The sequence below is a fragment of the Amblyomma mixtum genome, chromosome 2 (genome assembly GCF_055824585.1).
Source record: "Amblyomma mixtum isolate Tamu chromosome 2, ASM5582458v1, whole genome shotgun sequence".
Lineage (NCBI taxonomy): Eukaryota > Metazoa > Arthropoda > Arachnida > Ixodida > Ixodidae > Amblyomma > Amblyomma mixtum.
This window is the reverse complement of record NC_143013.1, coordinates 4,302,654-4,323,782: the sequence shown is the minus strand read 5'-3', so window position 1 is coordinate 4,323,782 and position 21,129 is coordinate 4,302,654. Positions and strand designations below refer to the sequence as shown.

General features: G+C 46.6%; 1 protein-coding gene across 2 annotated transcripts in view; it reads left to right on the top strand.

The window, feature by feature from the left end:
• The first annotated feature begins 10,746 nt into the window (after window positions 1-10,746).
• LOC149358264 (uncharacterized) overlaps window positions 10,747-21,129 on the top strand; it is a 69,607-nt gene continuing 59,224 nt past the window's right edge. For both annotated transcript variants that reach the window (XM_089568808.1, XM_089568809.1), the window contains exon 1: window positions 10,747-10,880. In XM_089568808.1, coding sequence (XP_089424934.1) covers window positions 10,835-10,880 — 46 coding nt within the window. In that variant the 5' untranslated portion in view covers window positions 10,747-10,834. The remainder of the gene's footprint in view (window positions 10,881-21,129) is intronic.

Here is a 21,129-nt window from a genome sequence, read left to right as displayed (position 1 = left end):
CGACCGACCGACCGACCGACCGACCGACCGACCGACCGACCGACCGACCGACCGACCGACCGACCGACCGACCGACCGACCGACCGACCGACCGACCGACCGACCGACCGACCGACCGACCGACCGACCGACCGACCGACCGACCGACCGACCGACCGACCGACCGACCGACCGACCGACCGACCGACCGACCGACCGACCGACCGACCGACCGACCGACCGACCGACCGACCGACCGACCGACCGACCGACCGACCGACCGACCGACCGACCGACCGACCGACCGACCGACCGACCGACCGACCGACCGACCGACCGACCGACCGACCGACCGACCGACCGACCGACCGACCGACCGACCGACCGACCGACCGACCGACCGACCGACCGACCGACCGACCGACCGACCGACCGACCGACCGACCGACCGACCGACCGACCGACCGACCGACCGACCGACCGACCGACCGACCGACCGACCGACCGACCGACCGACCGACCGACCGACCGACCGACCGACCGACCGACCGACCGACCGACCGACCGACCGACCGACCGACCGACCGACCGACCGACCGACCGACCGACCGACCGACCGACCGACCGACCGACCGACCGACCGACCGACCGACCGACCGACCGACCGACCGACCGACCGACCGACCGACCGACCGACCGACCGACCGACCGACCGACCGACCGACCGACCGACCGACCGACCGACCGACCGACCGACCGACCGACCGACCGACCGACCGACCGACCGACCGACCGACCGACCGACCGACCGACCGACCGACCGACCGACCGACCGACCGACCGACCGACCGACCGACCGACCGACCGACCGACCGACCGACCGACCGACCGACCGACCGACCGACCGACCGACCGACCGACCGACCGACCGACCGACCGACCGACCGACCGACCGACCGACCGACCGACCGACCGACCGACCGACCGACCGACCGACCGACCGACCGACCGACCGACCGACCGACCGACCGACCGACCGACCGACCGACCGACCGACCGACCGACCGACCGACCGACCGACCGACCGACCGACCGACCGACCGACCGACCGACCGACCGACCGACCGACCGACCGACCGACCGACCGACCGACCGACCGACCGACCGACCGACCGACCGACCGACCGACCGACCGACCGACCGACCGACCGACCGACCGACCGACCGACCGACCGACCGACCGACCGACCGACCGACCGACCGACCGACCGACCGACCGACCGACCGACCGACCGACCGACCGACCGACCGACCGACCGACCGACCGACCGACCGACCGACCGACCGACCGACCGACCGACCGACCGACCGACCGACCGACCGACCGACCGACCGACCGACCGACCGACCGACCGACCGACCGACCGACCGACCGACCGACCGACCGACCGACCGACCGACCGAAAAGCCTGAGCGGAGCGTACTTAGGGTTAACAGGAATTAGGTATACACGAAATGCTGTTTGCTATTGAATTTTAACATCCGTTGTGTTTCGTAATTCTTAACTAAATTAACTGCGATGGCGCAGTGAAGGCTACATGATGGAATGCATACTGACGCATTAATTTTGAGAAGCTTTGAAGTATTTATGAGACGCTTATTTCTCATATTCATCAGATGGCTTTGGAAATTATGGCACCTCGCAAATTTTTACGTAAGAGAAAATTTCAGCGCTTCCCTCTGACGTATTTAAAGCATTTGATAATGACTTGGGTATATTAGGTAACAAAAATTCACCAGTACTTGCCATAGTTCACTAAGTCACACAATTCAATGAGTGCTGGGAGCAGCCTCCTGAATTCGCAATTTTTCTTACATCACCACACAACAAAAATTGACTGTCAAGTAAGTGGCTTATCAGGGCCACTTCACAGCTGAGCGTTGCATTGGCCGTCCTCGTGTGTTGAAACGACGTAGTGTAATTCATAGGAACAAATCTCTATTTTTAATGTTGTGAAGCATCACTTCTCGCGCATGTAATCGCACTTGTGTACGATCTCAGAAACTGCGTGGTTATTTTTAGGCCGCTTGCCGTTAAAGTGCGCAACAGTACAGCAGTACGCTAGCGCAGAGCATAGATATCACATCGTTCAACGCAGCGGTGAGAACCAGTCACCTTCCAGAAAATCGGGAGGTAAACCATTCTTCGTGGGAGGGTCACGTAAATGGCGAGGAGTGTGCGAGAATGTCACCCGGTCGCAGCTGATTCGAGGATTGGAACTGGTTTCAAATAATCAAGGGACTTTAAGAAAAGAAGTTTTGCGGCGCCATCTCGTGCTAGGGTGAATAAACCAGATGAGGCGACCCGTACTTTGGCAATTAAACGTGCGAGGAGCTGCTCTCACTGTAGAAAGCCAAGATACAGGCTAGACGTCTCACTGTGGCTCGTGACGAAGAATTCATAAGTACTTCCAAACCAGAAGTGTGGCCCCGCTGTAGGTGCCCACTTCAAGGTGCAGGTGAATCATCCAACATCCATGTTCAAATTTTCGCCACCACCACACCCCGGTCCGCATACCCCTTAGGCTGATGAATGCCTGCCCAGCATTCAGATTGCGTCAGATTGCGCCCACTAATGGCGAGGCTGCTACAAACCCCAATTATTTTCTGTGCCCCCCCACCCCCTCCCCACAACGTGTTTCGCGTTCTCTATATTCGTATGATGAACCGCTCCATATTCAGGAGGCAGGGATTAGTGTTCGGGATTTTGAGCCTTGTTGGTCGATGCATGGTCGTAAATCTGCGGGAAGACAAACATTTGTACAGCTGCTAGGGCCTAGTTTCATTTTCGAGGAGCGATGTGCAGCAGTGGTGGTTTGTTTACTTCCATGATGACGTAGCGTCCATTCCGAACGCGGACTCTGTTGACATCGGTTTATAACTACGGCGCCCGTATATGCTTACAAAGCGGCTAAAGCGTTTCTATCTCGTGTGGCGTTGGTTTTTATAGTTCACAACCGGCTAAGGCTTTGTACCGTAAATGGATGTTAAAACGTACAATGATATACAGTATGTGGGTATAAAGCAGGGCCACATATGAAACGACAAACAAATACGAGTTACTCGGCTCTAAAACTTTTTCTAGTCTATTTGCTACAGCATTAGCGCAGATTCCACAACAAACGTTTGAATCGCCATAAAGTGACCTCCGATCTATGCAAGGATTCTTTAACCCTATTCGCACTTGCACCCCGACTAAGCGCATCCCTACAATATGGAGGCTAAATTCTAGAGGCCCGTGTACAGTGCGATGTCAGTGCCCGTTAAAGAACAACTCCAGGTGGTCGAAATTTCCGGAGCCCTCCACTACGACGTCTATCGTTGCCTGAGTTAAACTCCCATAAACCAAACCATAAACCAAGCATCCCTAGAAAAGAGGATATTCAAAATTTCGCAAGTGCGCTTTCTCGTATAACTTTGTTGCTCAAGACAGGATGGCTAGTCTCGCGTTTCCAGCTGAAACAAAGCAAGAGGGACGAGTTGTTAGTTTGATTCTTCCAAAATGCGTTCCTTAAATTCCATCCACATCCTTAGCGCCGGTCCTGTAGCCTTCGCAGATTTTTGTTATTATTATTATTATTATCGTTATAGAGAAGCCGGCCATCTTGTCTTTGGCAACACAGTTATGGGAGAAAGCGCACTTGCGGAATTTTGATTAAGCCCTGTTGGTGTAGGTGCACCGACTACCGCAGTTTCTTAATGCATAGCTTTATTCTACGAGTCACTTGTTGGAAATAAACGAAGCGCTCGAAATCCTGGAGAAAGTTTCACTGCGGCCTCTCTCACTCTACTGCAGCGAAAATTGTGCCGGCAACTTCAGCTCGCCATAGCAGCATCTATAGTGAATGTGCATCAGAGGCGAAGACTTTTGAGAACAATCGCTCGTGCCGCAGATGTGTTCATTCCCTTCCGCTTTGTTCGAAGTTATGTTCTGGTTTGTTTGATGACTATATATTTGCCAGAGAGCTTGTCCACAGTTTCGAGTGAAAGAAAAAAACAGTCACACCGACCTGTACTGACGAGTCGTTCACATGGGCCAAGGCCATGCTTGTTCTATGAACGTACACAGCAGGCATTCGAGGCATCCTGAATGGCTCAAAGTGGCACGCACAGAGGAGTATACGGAAGGACACATTCTAGCTTGGAACTGACACTTTAATACGGAAGAAATACGGAGGTAGGGGGGGGGGGATAGGTTCTAGTGTCCCCCTCTGTCATCTGGAGTCGTGTCCCAATACAACAGCAGTGAACGAAACTGAAAAGATGACAGGCAATCAAAAAAGAAACATGACTAAAGCGAACGAAAAAGAAACAACGGACAACCGAAAACAGCAGCGGAATTGAAGCTCCGCCTCAATAGGAAAGAACTCCGAAAGATGGAATCCAGGCCAGAACGGTGATGGAAGCTGAAAGCAATAAAAGATTCTGGACTCGGGGGATTCAATAAAGCAGGCAGAGAGGCGAGCACAAAAATAAAGTAGTGAAAGGTTTCAAAGGCAAAGAGTTTTTTCAAAAAGACCCTCCTGCTCATATGAGTCAACAAAGAAACACGACGAAATGAAAACGTTAGGGTGACTGCAGAAGCAACATCAGATAGGATGTTTGAAGCCAGCTGCAATGCCAAGAGAACGATGTAGTGTTAAGAAAGTGAAGACGTCTCAAATAACGAATGAGTAGCTATCCCAATTAAACCGTGCATCGTCCCTTTTCCCTCCACCCGAGATCCAAAAGGGCTAGAAAAAAAAATACCTCTTACTAAAAAAATAACTGCAGCGAAACATCGGAGACAAAGCACAGCTGCGGGTGTGACGAAAGTTCGTGCGGTCAGGCTTGACAATCAAGAATTTAAAGGTCATTTACCACATGAAGGTTGAAGTTTCTGATGTTTTGAAACCCGTTGGTTCCTTGTTCACTGGGGGGCCAAAGTTCTCTCATCCTTAGTGGACACGAAAGAAGTATAGGTTCCGAAAGGCCACAAATTTTAATCTTGATATTACCAATGACCTTCAATTTATCCGAAAATAAAGACGTGGCCAAAACACGTGGCACCTGACATTGTTTTCTTGCCTTATGTCGTATTCACCTGGCCTATCACGTCGATAAGCGTCGACACACAGTTTTGCACGGAGCCAGCTCTTCAGCAAAAGTCGCAGTAATAACGGGCATGGGTGCTTCTATCATAGACCGTTTTATTCACAGTATTTTATTTTGCACAACGTATACCTTCTTCAAAACGTTTTGAAAGGCAATTTAAGCAGAATTTTTTCATTATATTCTTTCCACACATGAAAAAATAGGCATATGCAACCCAATGACCATTCGTCAAGTTAGAAAATGCACCATTAGATGCCAGGCAATATGTTGTGGTCGCAAAGAAAAAAATTTTAAGACATAATCTCTTGACTGATAACCTAGTGATGCGAGAAGTTATCAGTCATACGAGAAGCAGGAAGTTTTTAGGCTCAATTACATTTTGCTATATCGGCAGTTCCGCCATATAACTTGAATGCTTGGAAACATTGTCCGCAGATGACCTTTTTCTAATGCACTCCTGAAACTGGATTAAAAAACAAGATTGGGCTGCCAGACGTGCCCGTTAAATGAATTTATCGCTGTGAATTCACTAGGAAATTAAGTTAAGTGCTCAATATTTAAATATTCACCTCTTATCTAAATTAATAGGATCTTCCTCAAGAGAGTTATTGCATTGCATTTTAAGGCTGCTTGTTATTGTCACGTGGCTGGGACGACAGCACAAGCGCTGGCGCGGATGGGGAACAAAGGAACCGGCTTTAAACTTATTGTCGGCAGAGCTCGAGGTGTCAGGAGAACTGAAGCGGAGATGGCGACAGCAGGGAACGCATTGGGTGGTCTTCCAGGAAAATCAAAGCCTCTTTCGGCTCAGCTCAATATAAAGGGGACGGTATAATTTAGAGGTAAAAAACAGAAAGCACAGATCCTAAACTGCTTTGAAACTGTTGCGCGTATTTAAAATCTTTTCATCGCTTCTCGCGCGGATGGTGAAGTTTTAGGGCTCCATAATTGCAGCGAGGAAAGAGAACATGACAAAACAAATATTGCAAACTTAGCGGCGCTGTTAAAAGAGGTGTTTCCTGCGAAGGAAAGTTTACCAATTTTTATCTCTCCTAATTTGGAAGCGATGCCAGTTAGTGGAGTGTGTGACATTTAAATAATGGATTGCTTGGGAGATATGTAGATACGCCGAGCTTCAGTTCAAAATGTGGACTTCACCTCCTTGCTCTTTAATCAAAGGGTGCCTGAAAAAGCAGCTGGAAACGCTCGTAAGAATGTCAGCCGGGTGTATGAATTTATAATGAAATTAAGAAAAGGAGGGCCTACAGCTAAGGCAGGGGAAATCAGCTGGGATTCGGTGAGACCTAGTTTTTGGCAGAATAAAGTTAAGTTTATAGCATCTGATCCGAAGGCGAAGAATCTAACGCTAAGGTAGTGAGAGAGTCGAAAGCTACGTGCAAGTCAATTACTTCTTTATGTACTACTCATGCACTGCCGTAAAGAGGTCTTCATTAATGTCGAGAAACGAGCACCGGTAAAAAAAAAATGGTAAAAAATTCACAGGGACGCCTAATTACATTATGGGTTGGCATTGCAAAGCATTCGAAGCTATTGATGCCTCTAAGTTTTGTGTCATTGTTTGAGGGTTGCGTTGCTGGACACTTACACGTCTGTCTGTAAAGAACTAGGCATCTCTTCGGGTAATCTAACTGGCAGTTAGGTGTTTCCCCGAAGGGGTCTAGAGGCAACTTCACGGATGCACTAAAGATACATTGAAACATATAGTTGTCACATCCATTGCTTTCACGTCCCTTCCACTCATGGGAATTATTTGGCCGACGACGATTTTTTTTTCTACATGAGGCTTTGAATGCAATTGCATTGAAAACAATAACAAAATGACCTGTGAATAACAATTAGGCACTGTGAACAAACTTCTCCTAAGTGGTATGTTATGCTGAGATTTTATAAGCGAAACTTCGAAAACCTTTTCTTGGATCTTCGAATTTTTCAGCTGTTGCTAAAAAAAATAAATAAAGGAGTTGCTGCTCATGCCATAGACAACACGTGATGAATACCAGATTTAATATTGCCGCCGCGGTGGCTCAGTGGTTATGGTGCTCGGCTGCTGACCCGAAAGACGCGGGTTCGATCCCGGCCGCAGCGGCTAGAATTTCTTTGGAGGTGAAATTCTAGAGGCCCGTGTACTGTGCGATGTCAGTGCACGTTAAAGAACCCCAGGTGGTCGAAATTTCCGGAGCCCTCCACTACGGCGTCCCTCATAGCCTCAGTCGCTTTGAGACGTTAAACCCCCTAAACCAAACCAAACCAGATTTAATATTGTGCAGCTCAAACGCGATGGAGTGAAATTGAAATCGGAATTACAACAGAGCATGAGAAACCTGTGCCAGGAATAGAGATGTAAAATTTCAAGAAATTTTGAATGAAACGAAAAAAAACGTTTTTTTAAGGGCTTTTTCATGAAAAATTGGAAATTTTGCAAAACGTGACAAGAACAGATTTATTTGCAACAGCACAACGATCAATAATAGTGCTCCGAAGTTCAGTCGAATCTGCAGTTATAGATTTCATATTGTGAAACGAACTTCTTGTTCTATTGCACCGAGAAGATAAATAATGATTTGCACTTCAGGCGAATATGGAGATATAAATATCATATTTGTGGAACGAACTTCTTGTTCTATTGCACCAAGGAAGTGAACATGAAAACTGACCTCTAAGTCACTCCATATCAGACTAAAAGTCACTGTAGCTGGATGCGGCACTACGCGCAGCAGCATGTATTGAGGCTGCGTCCACAGCTAGGTTCGACTGCACATACACAAGCTTTTGAACGCGTTCCCCTGAAAGCCTGTTGCGAATCCTTGTATGGACGTTTCCGAAACGGGACCAGTTTCGTTCGCAGCTGGCGGATGATGGTGGTATCTGCAGCAGTTGGCAAGCCAGACAAGTTAGCGGCTGGTTGGTGCAAAGGTCTTGCTACCAGGTAATGGGGCCACGTGCTTCGCTGAAGACCCCTGTCCTGGACCAAATTCCTGCGGATGCCCTGTACTCTGCTGCGTTGGAAATCAAGAAGCTAGGCTTGTATTTGGCTAAAACCGCTTACGTGCACAGCAGCCTATGTTATTTATACCATGTGTGTAGCGCTGTAGAACTTGAAGCCATTTTGTTCTACTTTAGCAGTGAGTTCAAGTACTAGTATGTTTCTAAGTCAAGCCTGGATCTTATATTTGACCTGGCCTTCAAGGCGCATACTCGCAGCACGAACAATTTAAAAGCACTACCTGGCAACAGCGATGACGACTGCTCTCCATTCGTTCAACGATGCACGCTGCAATGGTTTTCAAAGCAAAAACAAAAACCTTAACCAAAATCAAGCAATCATAAAACATTGAAATTGCATTGTGAAATTCTCGATGTTTCTTTCCATTTTTCCTCGTCTGAAAAAAACGAAAAAAAAACGGTGTTTTTTTTCCAAAACTGCAGTGTTTTTTTCAGGCCTTCACATCTCTAGCCGGGAAGTGACCCTTGCATTGATGACTTTATTTAAAGGCAGCGTGTACTCTTTTATGATGGCTACGATTAGCGCGCTGTATCTATAGGAACCAGTTAATGGGCAGAGAAAGGAATGGAAAGAGACACTCGTTACGACAAACATGACGGAAGCCAACAGCAATACCAAGGAGCATAGAGGACTTTTCTCCATTTGTGGTGTTAATTAACTGGAGGTTAAACATAATTGATAAGAAAGAAGAAGAAAAACAACCATCGCTCCAGGTGAGAACCGAACCCAGGACATCCGAATTTCGCTTCAAGTGGCTTCGGATCCCACCGGTGGCATATGGTTGTTTCCTCCCCCACCCCGCCTCCCTTTAAGAAACATTATACCTATTATAGTGGTTGTTCGATTAATGTAATCCCATTTTAACGCACTTTATATTTACTACTTGTGAACGCCTTTCGAATGCGCTTTACCATATCACATTTAGCACCTCTGGCTGATGCAGCGTCACATAAAGATGCTGAGCAGAGGAGATCATGGTAAATTCGTATGGTATGCGCAAAAATTTGTCTTTTACAATATTGGGTAATAATCTTTAACGTGCGTACGCAGGAAGAATCATGTTTCTTCATAGTCCAGCAGAAATGAGAAAAAAAAAGCACTGATCTATACTGCCAAACAACAATAATAGTAGTAACATGACAAAAACGGAACAAAATTCTATTTCATGCTACAGGTACCTCACGACAGGGAGGAGTTGCATTTCGATCGTCAAAGCTTAATAACTATAATTACAAAAAACTATAATTACAAACTTCGAGATGAAAAAAAAATCGAGATGGAAGTTAAGGGGTGGGTATCTCAAAACACGAGCGTGCTACGAGTATTCTTCAGAAGGAGATGGTCTGAAAACAAGTCCGCCATTAATTATACAGCGTAGATATTCATACCAACTGCACTGACCTGATTATTCTTTATTAAAGGATTGACGGTAGCCACTACCCTCTGACACTGTTCCAGCATAGTCGTGTAAGTTACGTGCGTAAACGACTTCTGTTTATGTACATTGGGTGCACACGCATGGTTATGGATTTATCGTTTTTAATGCGTCTTTGTATTAATTAAAATGCGAAAGAATAATATCAGACACCTACTAATGTCAAATATTTCCTGCCTTATTATTGTCGTCAGCTGCTGCCTGCAAGACATCATCAGTCTCCACCAAGCACAGGTTATTTTAAGTCTGTTTTTTTTTAATACCTGGGCTTATTGCACACACGATTCAAGAGGCATTCAGAGATTAATATCGACAAGTTGTAGTTGTTGAATTAGTCTAGCTTACGCTTTTCACAAGGAGGGCGATGAATCTCACTTTGCACTTTTCGAAAAGTTAATACAACAAACATACGACACTGTTGATCGTTATACTTCTATTTATCAGACCTGTTCTTTGTCCGCTGAACGAGCTTATTTTCTCCATCTTTCGTTATTTGTTTTATGTACTTAATGAAAGTACAGTATTTAATGAACGTTCATGTGTCCGTGTATTTCTATCAGCATGATATGGAACTCAGGCTTTAGTGGACGGTGACGATGTAGCCTTGGTTATTAAATTATCAACTGCGCCTTCTGTGACCTTGTACTCGCTACCTCGACTGCTTACTGTCTCTAAGGTCCCACACTAGACCTGCAGCTATGATCAGTTCAAGAAAATGTTGCCTGGACTCGTCAGTCGTAACGCTTATTTTTCAAAAGCAGAGGTCTCAAAATTCCTGCTGAACGGAACAAGAAAACAGCGTAATTCGAACGCGTGTGTAAGAGAACAATGAAAAGAGGCGATAACAACACATCGTTGTCGGTCTTTTCTACTTACTGAATTTAGTGTGTTTGGAACTAAATATATAAGACGCTGCTGCAGAAATTTTATTCAATAAAACAATTCAACAGCTCGTGGTGTACAGATTACGATGAACGCAGTGGTACGTACGTCTCATTTGTTGTTAATGAGAAGAAAAAGCCTTTCTATTGCTGTCATTGGCTGTCCTCACTTATTCGTTCAAGACAAAAGGACCTCTGGTACTCATTAGAAAATGCAAGTTTAGTAGTATGCAGCGCTGTTAGTTGCAAGTATTTGTGCGTAATGAACAAACGTTTCGTTTTTTTCTTCCCCGGGTAGGTATCCTTGCTGGTTGGAGACGGGCTCAGGAAACGTCAAGGACCAGGTGCAGGACCTTTTGAATGCATCATCTTCAACTTCTCCTGCTCTTCGTGGCGTTCCGTGAATGTAAGTACACTTTCGGCACCGGCATGTTAAAGTTCCCTTCAGGAGCAACTGCCGCATGTCCGTTCCCGCGCATCTATTAGCGCTTTTGGTGCACGAAAAATTATTGGTAAACATTACAGAAGACGACGGTGAACATAGAATGTTCGCGAAGCTCAAATTGCTTGCCTAGATGTGAAAACTTTGCTACACCGATTGCAATTAAGGGACAGAATGACAGTAGCGAACACTTCCTCAAACTGTAATCCAAGAGTCTTTACCACAACTAACCTGAAACTTCAGCGCACGATTCTTAATTTTATAGAAAAAGTTCCAAAAAGACAGCTCCATCAATGAATATATTTTGCTTCCAAAAGCAGCGGGAAAGAGAAAAAAATCCGCCATCGAGGAAGTGTGATTTCTGTTTGTACAATTTCAGGAAAGGTTGAAAACCTTTTGTTTCAAACACAGATAAGGTACCGAATGTTTTTGTCCGTGTAGGCACGTGTCCCCTCGATCAAAGACAGGAGCAACAAGACACACGAGGGAAAGAAATGAACGCAATCAGCGAACGCTCAACGCTACTCGTCCTATGTCTCTAGGATCTTTCAATATTGTTCGTATATATAGCCCTGTTTTTTGATCTATGTATTGTTTTCTTCACTGTCCCACCCCCTCTGTAATGCGAAAGCCCTGAGGGTAAAATAAATGAAATGAAATGAAATGAAATCTGAAGGCGCCAACTGCTGCGATCCTGAAAGAAACGTGCTGCACGTTTATTCGTGCAAAAAAAAAACAATGACCAGGTCTGCAAAGATACGACTGCACGAAATACCATGGGGCGAACGCGTGACCGCCGGCGGTACCTTTCTTTTCTTTTTTATCTCGATGTGGGAAGTGTGCTGGGCTCTTCGTCAGGCTCGGCTGTTTACACACAGGGTGCTTTTAGTCTTTTGGCGAAGAAAGCACGGTCGATTTGGGGAGAACGAAAGTAAACAGCACTCTATCTTGGGCCTTGCAATAGGAGCCAATTTCAGCCAGTATAGCAACACTGAGTTCTATTACTTTAATGCGGTCGCCCTGTATCCCATCAAAGTTGCACTTGAGGATTTTTAGCTTCCCGGGCTTGGAAGACGTATGGCATCTGTGGTTGGTGAGGTGCTTGAAGCAGAGCCCGTGCAGTTAAGCAATGTACGGCGCTCCGTCTTGAAAGAGTAAACACTCTTAAATAGATTGTTCTTGTAAGAGCAAAATAGTTTTACGTCTGTACATTATCGACGATTCCTGCGCGCAGAAAGAGCACACTTTGCTCATTATCAATGTTTTTTTTTCTTTCTTTATCTTTGAAGCGTGCGCTGGAATCATAGCTTTAGAACTTGCGCCTTTTCTTCTGGTGGAATGCTGTATTTTTAACAGCGCAAGTTGCTTTTATTATTTCCGTAGAACCTTCGGTTCGTATACGCTGATGGGCAGGCACTAGAAGGTGAGGGAGGAGTTATCTTCTAGAGCTCAGCAATAATTCACCTGGCACTTTCTAGCATCTTTGGAAACTGATGCAGCTTGCCTAATCTAATAACCCTTTAAACGAGTTCTTAAATAACATTTTTTTTTCATCCTGAACTTGAAGTTCTTCCCAGCGATGGCCGACGAAAAGAAAGTCTTCAGAGAAAACTAGAAAACAAGACGGTGTGATATCGTGCCAATGAGCTATATTTCCCGGGCTCAATTTCGGGTGAAAGAGCTCCGCAGCGGCCGCAGAGGGCCTGAGCATGCAAGCTCCTAGAAAAGTTACCTCTTTCTTTTGGCAAATGCCGTTTAACGCAACGCAAAGTTTACCGGGCAGATATTGTTTTTAGCCCTCGTGTATCGTAAACAAGATCTGATCAAAGATATTTGTTAAACCACTGTACCTGGTCTGCTGCTTCGTAAATACTCAAACGGTTCTAAGCTATGCGAAAACAGTCGGTCGCGACCAATGATGACGCGTGACATTTGACATCCCACTCAGCCAAGACAACAGAAACAAAACCGTCGCGAGCAGTGAAATTACATCCTAAGTTCTGCGTTCAGTAGTCAAATTCTAGTTACGCAAATTTTATTTCAGGTATTGTCCTTGCGGATTTATCCATCGCTTATTAAACCTGGCCTTTAGTGAGCGCGTCGTGCAGAAAAGTGGCGGGGATTTTTCTTTCTTTTTTTTTTAAGGCGGGGGGGGGGGGGGGGGGAGGTTGCCTGGATTGGCATGCACAGTTTTTGTCAAAAGTTTGGAGGCCAGATGGTTTGCTTCTGAGCCACACTGCGTGGTTCCTAATGCATCTCCAGCGCTCCGAATTTCCTGAAGGTAAGATTTCCGAGTCGTGCTTCCTCCAGTGGTTAGGACTCCCAAAAATACTTCAGGAGGCCCACTGCAAGGCTTATAAGCAAACTCCCTGGGCTCTAAACTTTCGACAAAGACTGCACCTTAGCGTCGATGCTAATACTTCTTTCTGAAACGCCGTAATGCTTATTGCCAAGCACTACACATTGCTTTTACGTGAGCATTTAAGTGGAGACTTTATTAGTGAAAGCTCGATATGCTACTAAATTTCAGTGGAAGGTGGAAAGAGCCCAGGTGAGCGTGTTTGTGCAGCCTGTAAAAGTTCCAGAAAATAAATAACCTAACATCGAAGTGACTGGACATGTTCAAGGCATCGTCCCCTCTCCGGGAAAAAGCACCGACCCAACTCCTCTTGTCTCTATTGCTGATTCGTAAATAGCCTAAGTGACGAAATCAGGCGTTGTCACCTGCTGAAATACTGCTACAGATAGATAAATGCAGAGAGGGGGGGGGGGGGGAGGCAGGGATATTAACCAAAGAGGTATTCCGGTTGGCTACCTTGCACAGGCAAAGACTGCTACAGCATTAACATTGTTGAAGCCGACGCGCTGTCGAAGCTTAACTTCATAATGACAGAGTCCACAAGCAGCTCTGCTTTCTTTTTAGATCTGATAATTGCTCCTGAGGATCCTTACGTTCTCATGTTGGAAGTGTTCTTAGCGGGCAGGACGAGAAACACGTTTCTGACATAAAAGGAAATGATGCACTTATCACCGAAGCAATGACCAAAGCCCTACAGATTTCACCGGTTCCCCTTGCTTTGGGGGTTTTCAACGACACCCCGATGTTCCTAGACATCAGCACGCAAGGAGTTATGCTGACTCAACGTATATTATGTGAAACTGCGCTGTCTTATTACACACTTTGTGGCCTTTCAGTTCCGAGTGGCCAAAGTGCAAGTGGTCGAAAATCCCGCACAACTCATTATAATCGGCTGACAGCGCGCCGTGCAGATATATGCGATTAAGAACTTAGTAAATTCTCAATCAATCATCAATGAGTGACGATCAGCCAGCTGGAGGCCCACTGAGCCCATAGAAACACTCTGTAACACTGAAACGAGCACATCATATGCAGTCCTGTCCTTATACGCACATGACTTGTTCCATCGCGAAACCAATTCGGTATATTTGTGAGCTGAAACGCCTGCCGCTCTTGGTAGTTTTCATGGCCGGCGGCTCGGCTAGACATGAAATACAACGGTAGAAAAAATTTGGGTTGATCAGAGTTAATATCGTCAATTAGTCATTCACTGAGAGCATTCTTTTGTGAAATGCAAGCTATGCTGTAGTATAGGCCTCTGAATTATGTGTGATTACATTGTTTTTTTACAGCGCACCGAGAGACCCGCACACGGGCTTCTTTCTTCTTTACATTTCCTCTTCTTCTAAATGTGGCCGAACCCGCGACCTCGTGCTCAAGCAGCCGAGCGAATTGAAATTCTTTGAATTCGAACTACCATGTGTAGTATTATGGTTTATGGGGTTTAACGTCCCAAAGCGACTAAGGCTATGAGAGACGCCGTAGTGGAGGGCTCCGGAAATTTCGACCACCTGGGGTTCTTTAACGTGCACTGACATCGCACAGTACACGGGCCTCTAGAATTTCTCCTCCAAAGAAATTCCAGCCGCCGCGGCCGGGATCGAACCCACGTCTTTCGGGTCAGTAGCCGAGCACCATAGCCACTGAGCCACCGCGGCGGCTGTAGTATTATGCTTCGCTAAGCTAAGCAAAAATATATTTTTTTCAATCCTACAGCCATCACTTCGTAGCCGCACTGGGTTTGATAACAGACTTAAAAGCGACGTGTTAAAAAAAAAAAAAAAACCAATGACCTGAGGAGCAGGCGCGAAAATACGCTGGCAGCATATTTATTATGCGACATAATCCGATCCGCAAACCACGAACCGTTGGAGTCCACACACTAAGCCGCACCGAACCTCCTCTTGTTCTTTCTTTCTTCCCGCAAAGGAGGCTTCCTTCGCGGATGCGAAAGCTCTTCGGTAAAGATGAAAACGTGGTCAGAGACAGGAAGGCAGGGCTCGAGGCATTGCCTTAATACAGCTTCTGAGAATCGGTCGCTTTTTATCCTCAGAGCGCAACGAAAGCCAGTCGAACGGACGGAAGAAAGTGACGAGACAGTAACTTTTCTCCTGGCAAAAAAAAAAAAAAAAAGGAAGAAGGAAGGAAGCCCGTTACTTAGTTTAAGCTTCGTAATGTTTGTTCGCTTACGCTCACAGACACAAAGTTGTTTTATCGCATTGTAACGGGAAATGCGACGAGATTTATCTGACTGTTTTTAGCTGGCTGTCCGTGTTGGTTCCACTCTGCTCGATCTTGTCGTGTGTGCATTGCGCGCTTTATGTCGAAACTCTGTCAGTTCATTGTCAGCAAGGCACAGAGTGGTGGTGAATCTGGCCCTCCACGACATCCGAGCACGTTTATTGCTATCATCGCCTCTCAGCAGCTAATTTCTTTGTGGGTGCAAATCAGCCGAACGAAGTGTTTCTTTTGGAAGCCTTTCGCTGTCTTCTTAAATGCCGACCACCCGTCACCACCACGTTACGATTTTTCCTGCGAAAGCACTACTTAACGCGGTTGGAACCCCAAACTTTGTTGAAAGCTTGATCTTGAGGGTGACTCTGGCCAACCTCGAGGAATTGCCGCGATGGGATTTTGATCCCACGCCGGCGCGAACAGATCAACTTCGCGGCCCGCTGCACGAGACCAACATCAAGATTGGTTTATTGGTTTATTAGGGTTTAACGTCCCGAGGCAACTAAGGCTATGAGGGACGCCGTAGTGAAGGGCTCCGGAAATTTCGACCACCTGGGGTTCTTTAAAGCGCACTGACATCGCACAGCACACGGGTCTCTAGAATTTCGCCTCATCGAAATTCGGCCGCCGCGGTCGGGATCGAACCCGCGTCTTTCGGGTCAGCAGCCGAGCGCCGTAACCACTGAGCCACCGCGGCGGGGCAGCAACACCATGAGCGAACCAGGCTAACTACATGCTGTCGCACGTCTAATCGGGTAACCCTGTTAAAACCCTACTCTAATGCATAGCTACTGTCCCTACAAAAACGCTAGTAAGATTGGTAGAAGTCTTCATGACAGAAGAACCACCCACCAACCGCCTCCAGACCACTACAGCCACCGAGCTAGGGAGCTGCCATCAGCAAGCCCAACTCTTCACCCTTCTGAGTCTCACTTACTCACGGTGACCGTCTATCCAGCTCACCAGCCCGCCCATGCCCACTTCGCCCTTCACCACCCATCCTCCCAACTCCTCCCTCCAGAAGCAGCACCCACTACCGCCCCACCTACCTCCACTTTCCATAGGGTCGACGCCCACTAAAAGCCCACACACAGCTTAACCAAAAAGCGACGGCGGAATCAAATTCAAAGACTGGACGAGCTAGCTACCCACCAGAAGCACCACAAACTAACCACCTACCCATGCTACCCCTCAAGGTAGGCGGCTATCACCCTCCCCCCAGCCATCACCACCCTTAATCTACCTTTCCACATCGCCTCCGCTTTCCTGAAATGAAACCCATCACCTTCCCACCAGCACTCTCCACCTTCAGCTTGCAGAAACGTCTGTCGTGTGTCAAGCCTCAGCGTACAGCAAAAACATTAATCAGAGTAAAAGCCAATCATTAAGGAGAAATCTGGCTGCTTTTCGATAACTGTCACACTGTCTGTCACGTTGTCCCGCAGCTTCTTTCTCTCGTACTGCTCCAGCTTCGACCTTTCTGTCGCCATTCGGTTTAACACCAAGGTCGCTTGCACTACCAAGCAAAAAAAAAAAAGTACGAAAGAATGGTTCATCTCTTTATTTTTGTTCTTTGATAAAAATAGGCACTGAATGAGGCTTGCTGCCTAGCTGTCAAGCACTGACACAAAAGTGAAAGGAACTAATTGTAACCATGACAGGAGAACACTGCAGCCGCAAATATCCTTTTTAAATCCCTTCAGAATTGAACACAGCAGCAGAATGTTGCATTCTTTTAGCCTAGCAATGGCTTGTGGACGTCAAAAAAGAAACTCCTCAGAAGAAGCTCCTCATACTGCAAATGCAAATAAATATTTTTTTTTGGCCACTACAATACGCAGTTGGGCACTGTAAATCTGTGACGTAGCTTTCAGCTGACTGCGAATTCTGGCAACATTTTCTACTTGAAAGAGTGAACAGATGAAGAGGACCCTGATGTTTAACTAAATTGAGTCCTTCCTGTCGCTAGCAACTGCAACTTTTCTCTTTTCCACCCAGCGCAGATCTGTGATGCTCGGTGGCGATATTTTATTCTATCTCTCGCTATCTCACGTCGCACAAGTGCGACTTGTTTGCTGGAAAGCAATAGCCTCCCTTAGCAACAGAGAGGTGCTCGGGATTGGTCCAATCACGGCGGGGGCTCCCTAGCAAAAAATGACGTAAAGCAGATCTGGGCCATTCGTGAGAATACAGAAGGACACTTGGAGCTTCTCGGCTCGCATTGGGACAGTTCTTCCTCCTGTTCTTTTGTTTACTTTTTGGTGCATTGCTTACTGACAATGGGGACAAGGTAAAGAAGAGGGCGCCGATGACGGGTACAAAGGACTGAATGCACATATACGTGCCATTCCTAAAGAAAAAAAGAGCAGAAAACCGTTTTCCTACGTGCGCGCATTAAATTCCCTGTTTTTACTTCCCTCTTAGGCGTTTATTGATCTCTGCGAAACGGGTGGACTCGAAGAACATGTCTTCAATTCAAGTTCTGAGGGCAGAACCCTACTGCGAAAACGCGTTTTCCATTGGCTGGTGCGTTTGTGTGCGCAGCCCCCGCCGACCTACCAAATATAGATATGACAAGTGAACAGTCCATAAGTGCCTAACTATCAGTGGGCTGTTGCACGCAGGCAAGGGCTTCCTTCAAGGACTTCTGCGTCCCTTGCTCGCCTGGCCAAGGGCCAGGCACCAAAACGTGAAAATGTCCATGTGTCCATGAGATGTGGCGATAGATACATATATGTCTTCCACGGGAGCCGGAAAAAACGTCCCCAGAAAAAATGTCCCCGGAAGATAGGTCCCCGGAAAAAATGTGCCCGGAACGTACATCCCCGGAAAAAACGTCCCGATTTGCGAAGTAGGAAAAAATGTCCCCAAACGGGTGACACCAAAAATATCGTAAGCCGCCGCAATTTGAGCATCCGGCCGCCTTGCTTGTGTACATGCATGCAACTCGCATGCATGCGATCCGCATGCATGTACTGCTCGCATGTGGCGGATACAAGTTGTTTGCCGGTGGTGCTGCCGAGCATGCTGGGTCACAGCCTCCCAACGGTGTGGAAGACGATCGACGCCTAGCGTTCAGAAGAAGCCACCGGGACCGTGAAGATAGCCCAGTGTAAACTCAGTGCGGTGCCAAAAAAAAAAAGAAACAGAACCACGCTCGTGGCCATGCAGCAGCTTCTTCGGAACGTATGTGCAAACTACGCTGCCGGGACGACCAAAATCGAAGATTTTTTTGCCAAATGTTGGGCAAACGATCAGGTTATAACTCTATGCTCTTTTATTTTTTACTTCAGTTTACTCACGTTACTTCATCCGTTAGCTGCATTTTTGTTGGCTTGCATGATCATTTCTTTTCATATCTTCAGATTTTTATTCCCTGACTCAGGTCTTCATCACCCAGACTCTAATTTCCTTTTACTCGTCATATTTTACTGATTTTAGCTTACATTATCTTTTATGGTTTTAGTCTCCATGCCTTATTGTATTAGTTTTCACCCAGCAACTCATTTCCTGCTACAGTCGTCACGTATAACTAATTTTATGTTACATCATCTTTTGTAGATTTAGCTTCCATGCATTTTAGTCTGGTGTATTTCTTTGCTTCCAGCTGCATTTCTTCACCGTGGTATCAAAGCTTGAACTTGCGGTTCTTCTTGGCAAGCTGTAACATTGCAAGCTACAACGATTATAGATGTCGGCACAGCAGCGACTAAACAACGAACAGATACGGGGCGTCCATGAAGAACAATGATGGCGGTGAAAGGAAAGTGGTCGAGAGTAAGTGCGTCTCTGGATCGTTCGGCGCTTCTGCGAAGTAACCTGCAGAAGTGCTTTTCCTTTGCATGACTTGGACTGCATGACCATGGCGCGGTCTAGTACTACAAAATACTTCATGCTTACATCTATCCTCAAATCCAGACAAGAGTCTAATAAAGCGGGCAATTAACTGTCAAATGGGTTCCGGAAGAAATTTTTTCTTCAATTGGGGACATTTTTTCCTAGACGGTGATTCCTAAGGGGACCTTTTTTCCAGGGACCTTTTTTGGACGTTTTCTCCGGGGACACTTTTTCCTACACCCGTCTTCCACACAGTACCCAGGCTGCTTATAATGTGTTACATTATTATAACTGATAATTAATTTATCGTCAGGTACGTACGACGTAGCTTAAATGTGCACCGAAGACTCGGCAAAATCGTGAAGCGTTCTACATTAAAAAAAAAATAACAGTATAAAATCGACTCTTGTTCAATGCTAAATGCTTCCCGCTACGACCGCTGCACCAAGAAGGAAAAAAAAACTGTCGCTTACAAATTCGGATTTAATTGAAGGCCGCAGAGTGAAAACAAATAGAATCCCCAGTTTGCAGGCCTCACGTATCTTTGTATGCCCTGTATGCGCCTGATTTTACGCGCGAACTGCAGGAACCTTTACACGACAGGGGTTCCTGATACACTTATTCATGAAAAAACTATTTTTGTAGCAGAACAGGTGCGTATAACGTTGATACTACCTGAAAGATTCCCTTCTTTTTTACTGCGTAGCATGAATGCACGCAAGTTTGATCCACGCGTTGACTCCTGACAGTCCTGCAGCTATATGTACAAGAACAGGTAACGATACCTTGTTCCCAAAGAGCGGATAATCTCTTAAACTGCTCATAGAATTGGCGAAAAGTTTTATGATCACAGTGGCTCTAACAAGGTGCACCGAAATTAGAGCTCCTGTTTATCTGACAGAGACACCAACGCACATCTCGAATATGTCTCATAGCTACCGTGTCGAATAATTGTAATGTTCTGGTTACAAGAAGTGATAAGGATAGGATAAGAGCCTAGCAGCGTCAGAAGCCGCTTTTACGAGTTTTACCAAGTTGTGCGACCATTCAGTAAGCGGCTTCAGCACTTTCGCGGCAGCTATTTGGCACAAAAACTAAAATATCAGCCTTCGATTGCGAAGAAATTGCGTAAGGAGTAGTCAGTGTGAATCGCTTGTTAATACTCTTGGCTTGTAGAATGGAGAGACGCTTGTAATTCTGCCAGTTGAAGCAGAGATCGGAAATGAGGTTAGATTTAATGCTTCCTTCCCACTGGTTCCCCAGAGAGCGATCGAGAATGACTCTCAGGCAAACAAAGGTGCCAGCCATGAACGCTTAGTCCGAGTGGACAGAGTCATTGCTGAAGTGGTCCTTACGCTAGGGGCTGCTTCCCAGCTCCCCTAGAGAAATGAACGGTCGTGCCTGCTAGGCGAGACTAGCCTTTCCGGCTTCCGGAAGTGGGCGCAGTTTGTCTTCATATGTGGTAACTTCCCTACTATATGTTTTATTCAGTGAGAAGAAAGCAATATATGCCGAGCCAGGAAGACAAACAGAAGACGTAGAGAAAAAATAGACATCAAAGCCAAGGCAGAACACAAAGGAACACACGTGACGAAGAGAAAAGGAAAAAAAAAAGAAGCGATGATATGGTGCATGCAGTTTACCTTCCCGTAGCTGCACGTCGTCTATGAAAGACGCTGAACAAGAAAGCTCTTCACTTCCGCAGGCAAGTGCTGATTAAACTGAGCCACAGAGCGAAAAAAAAAATAAAAAACAGACAAACAAAATAATGCATTAGTACGA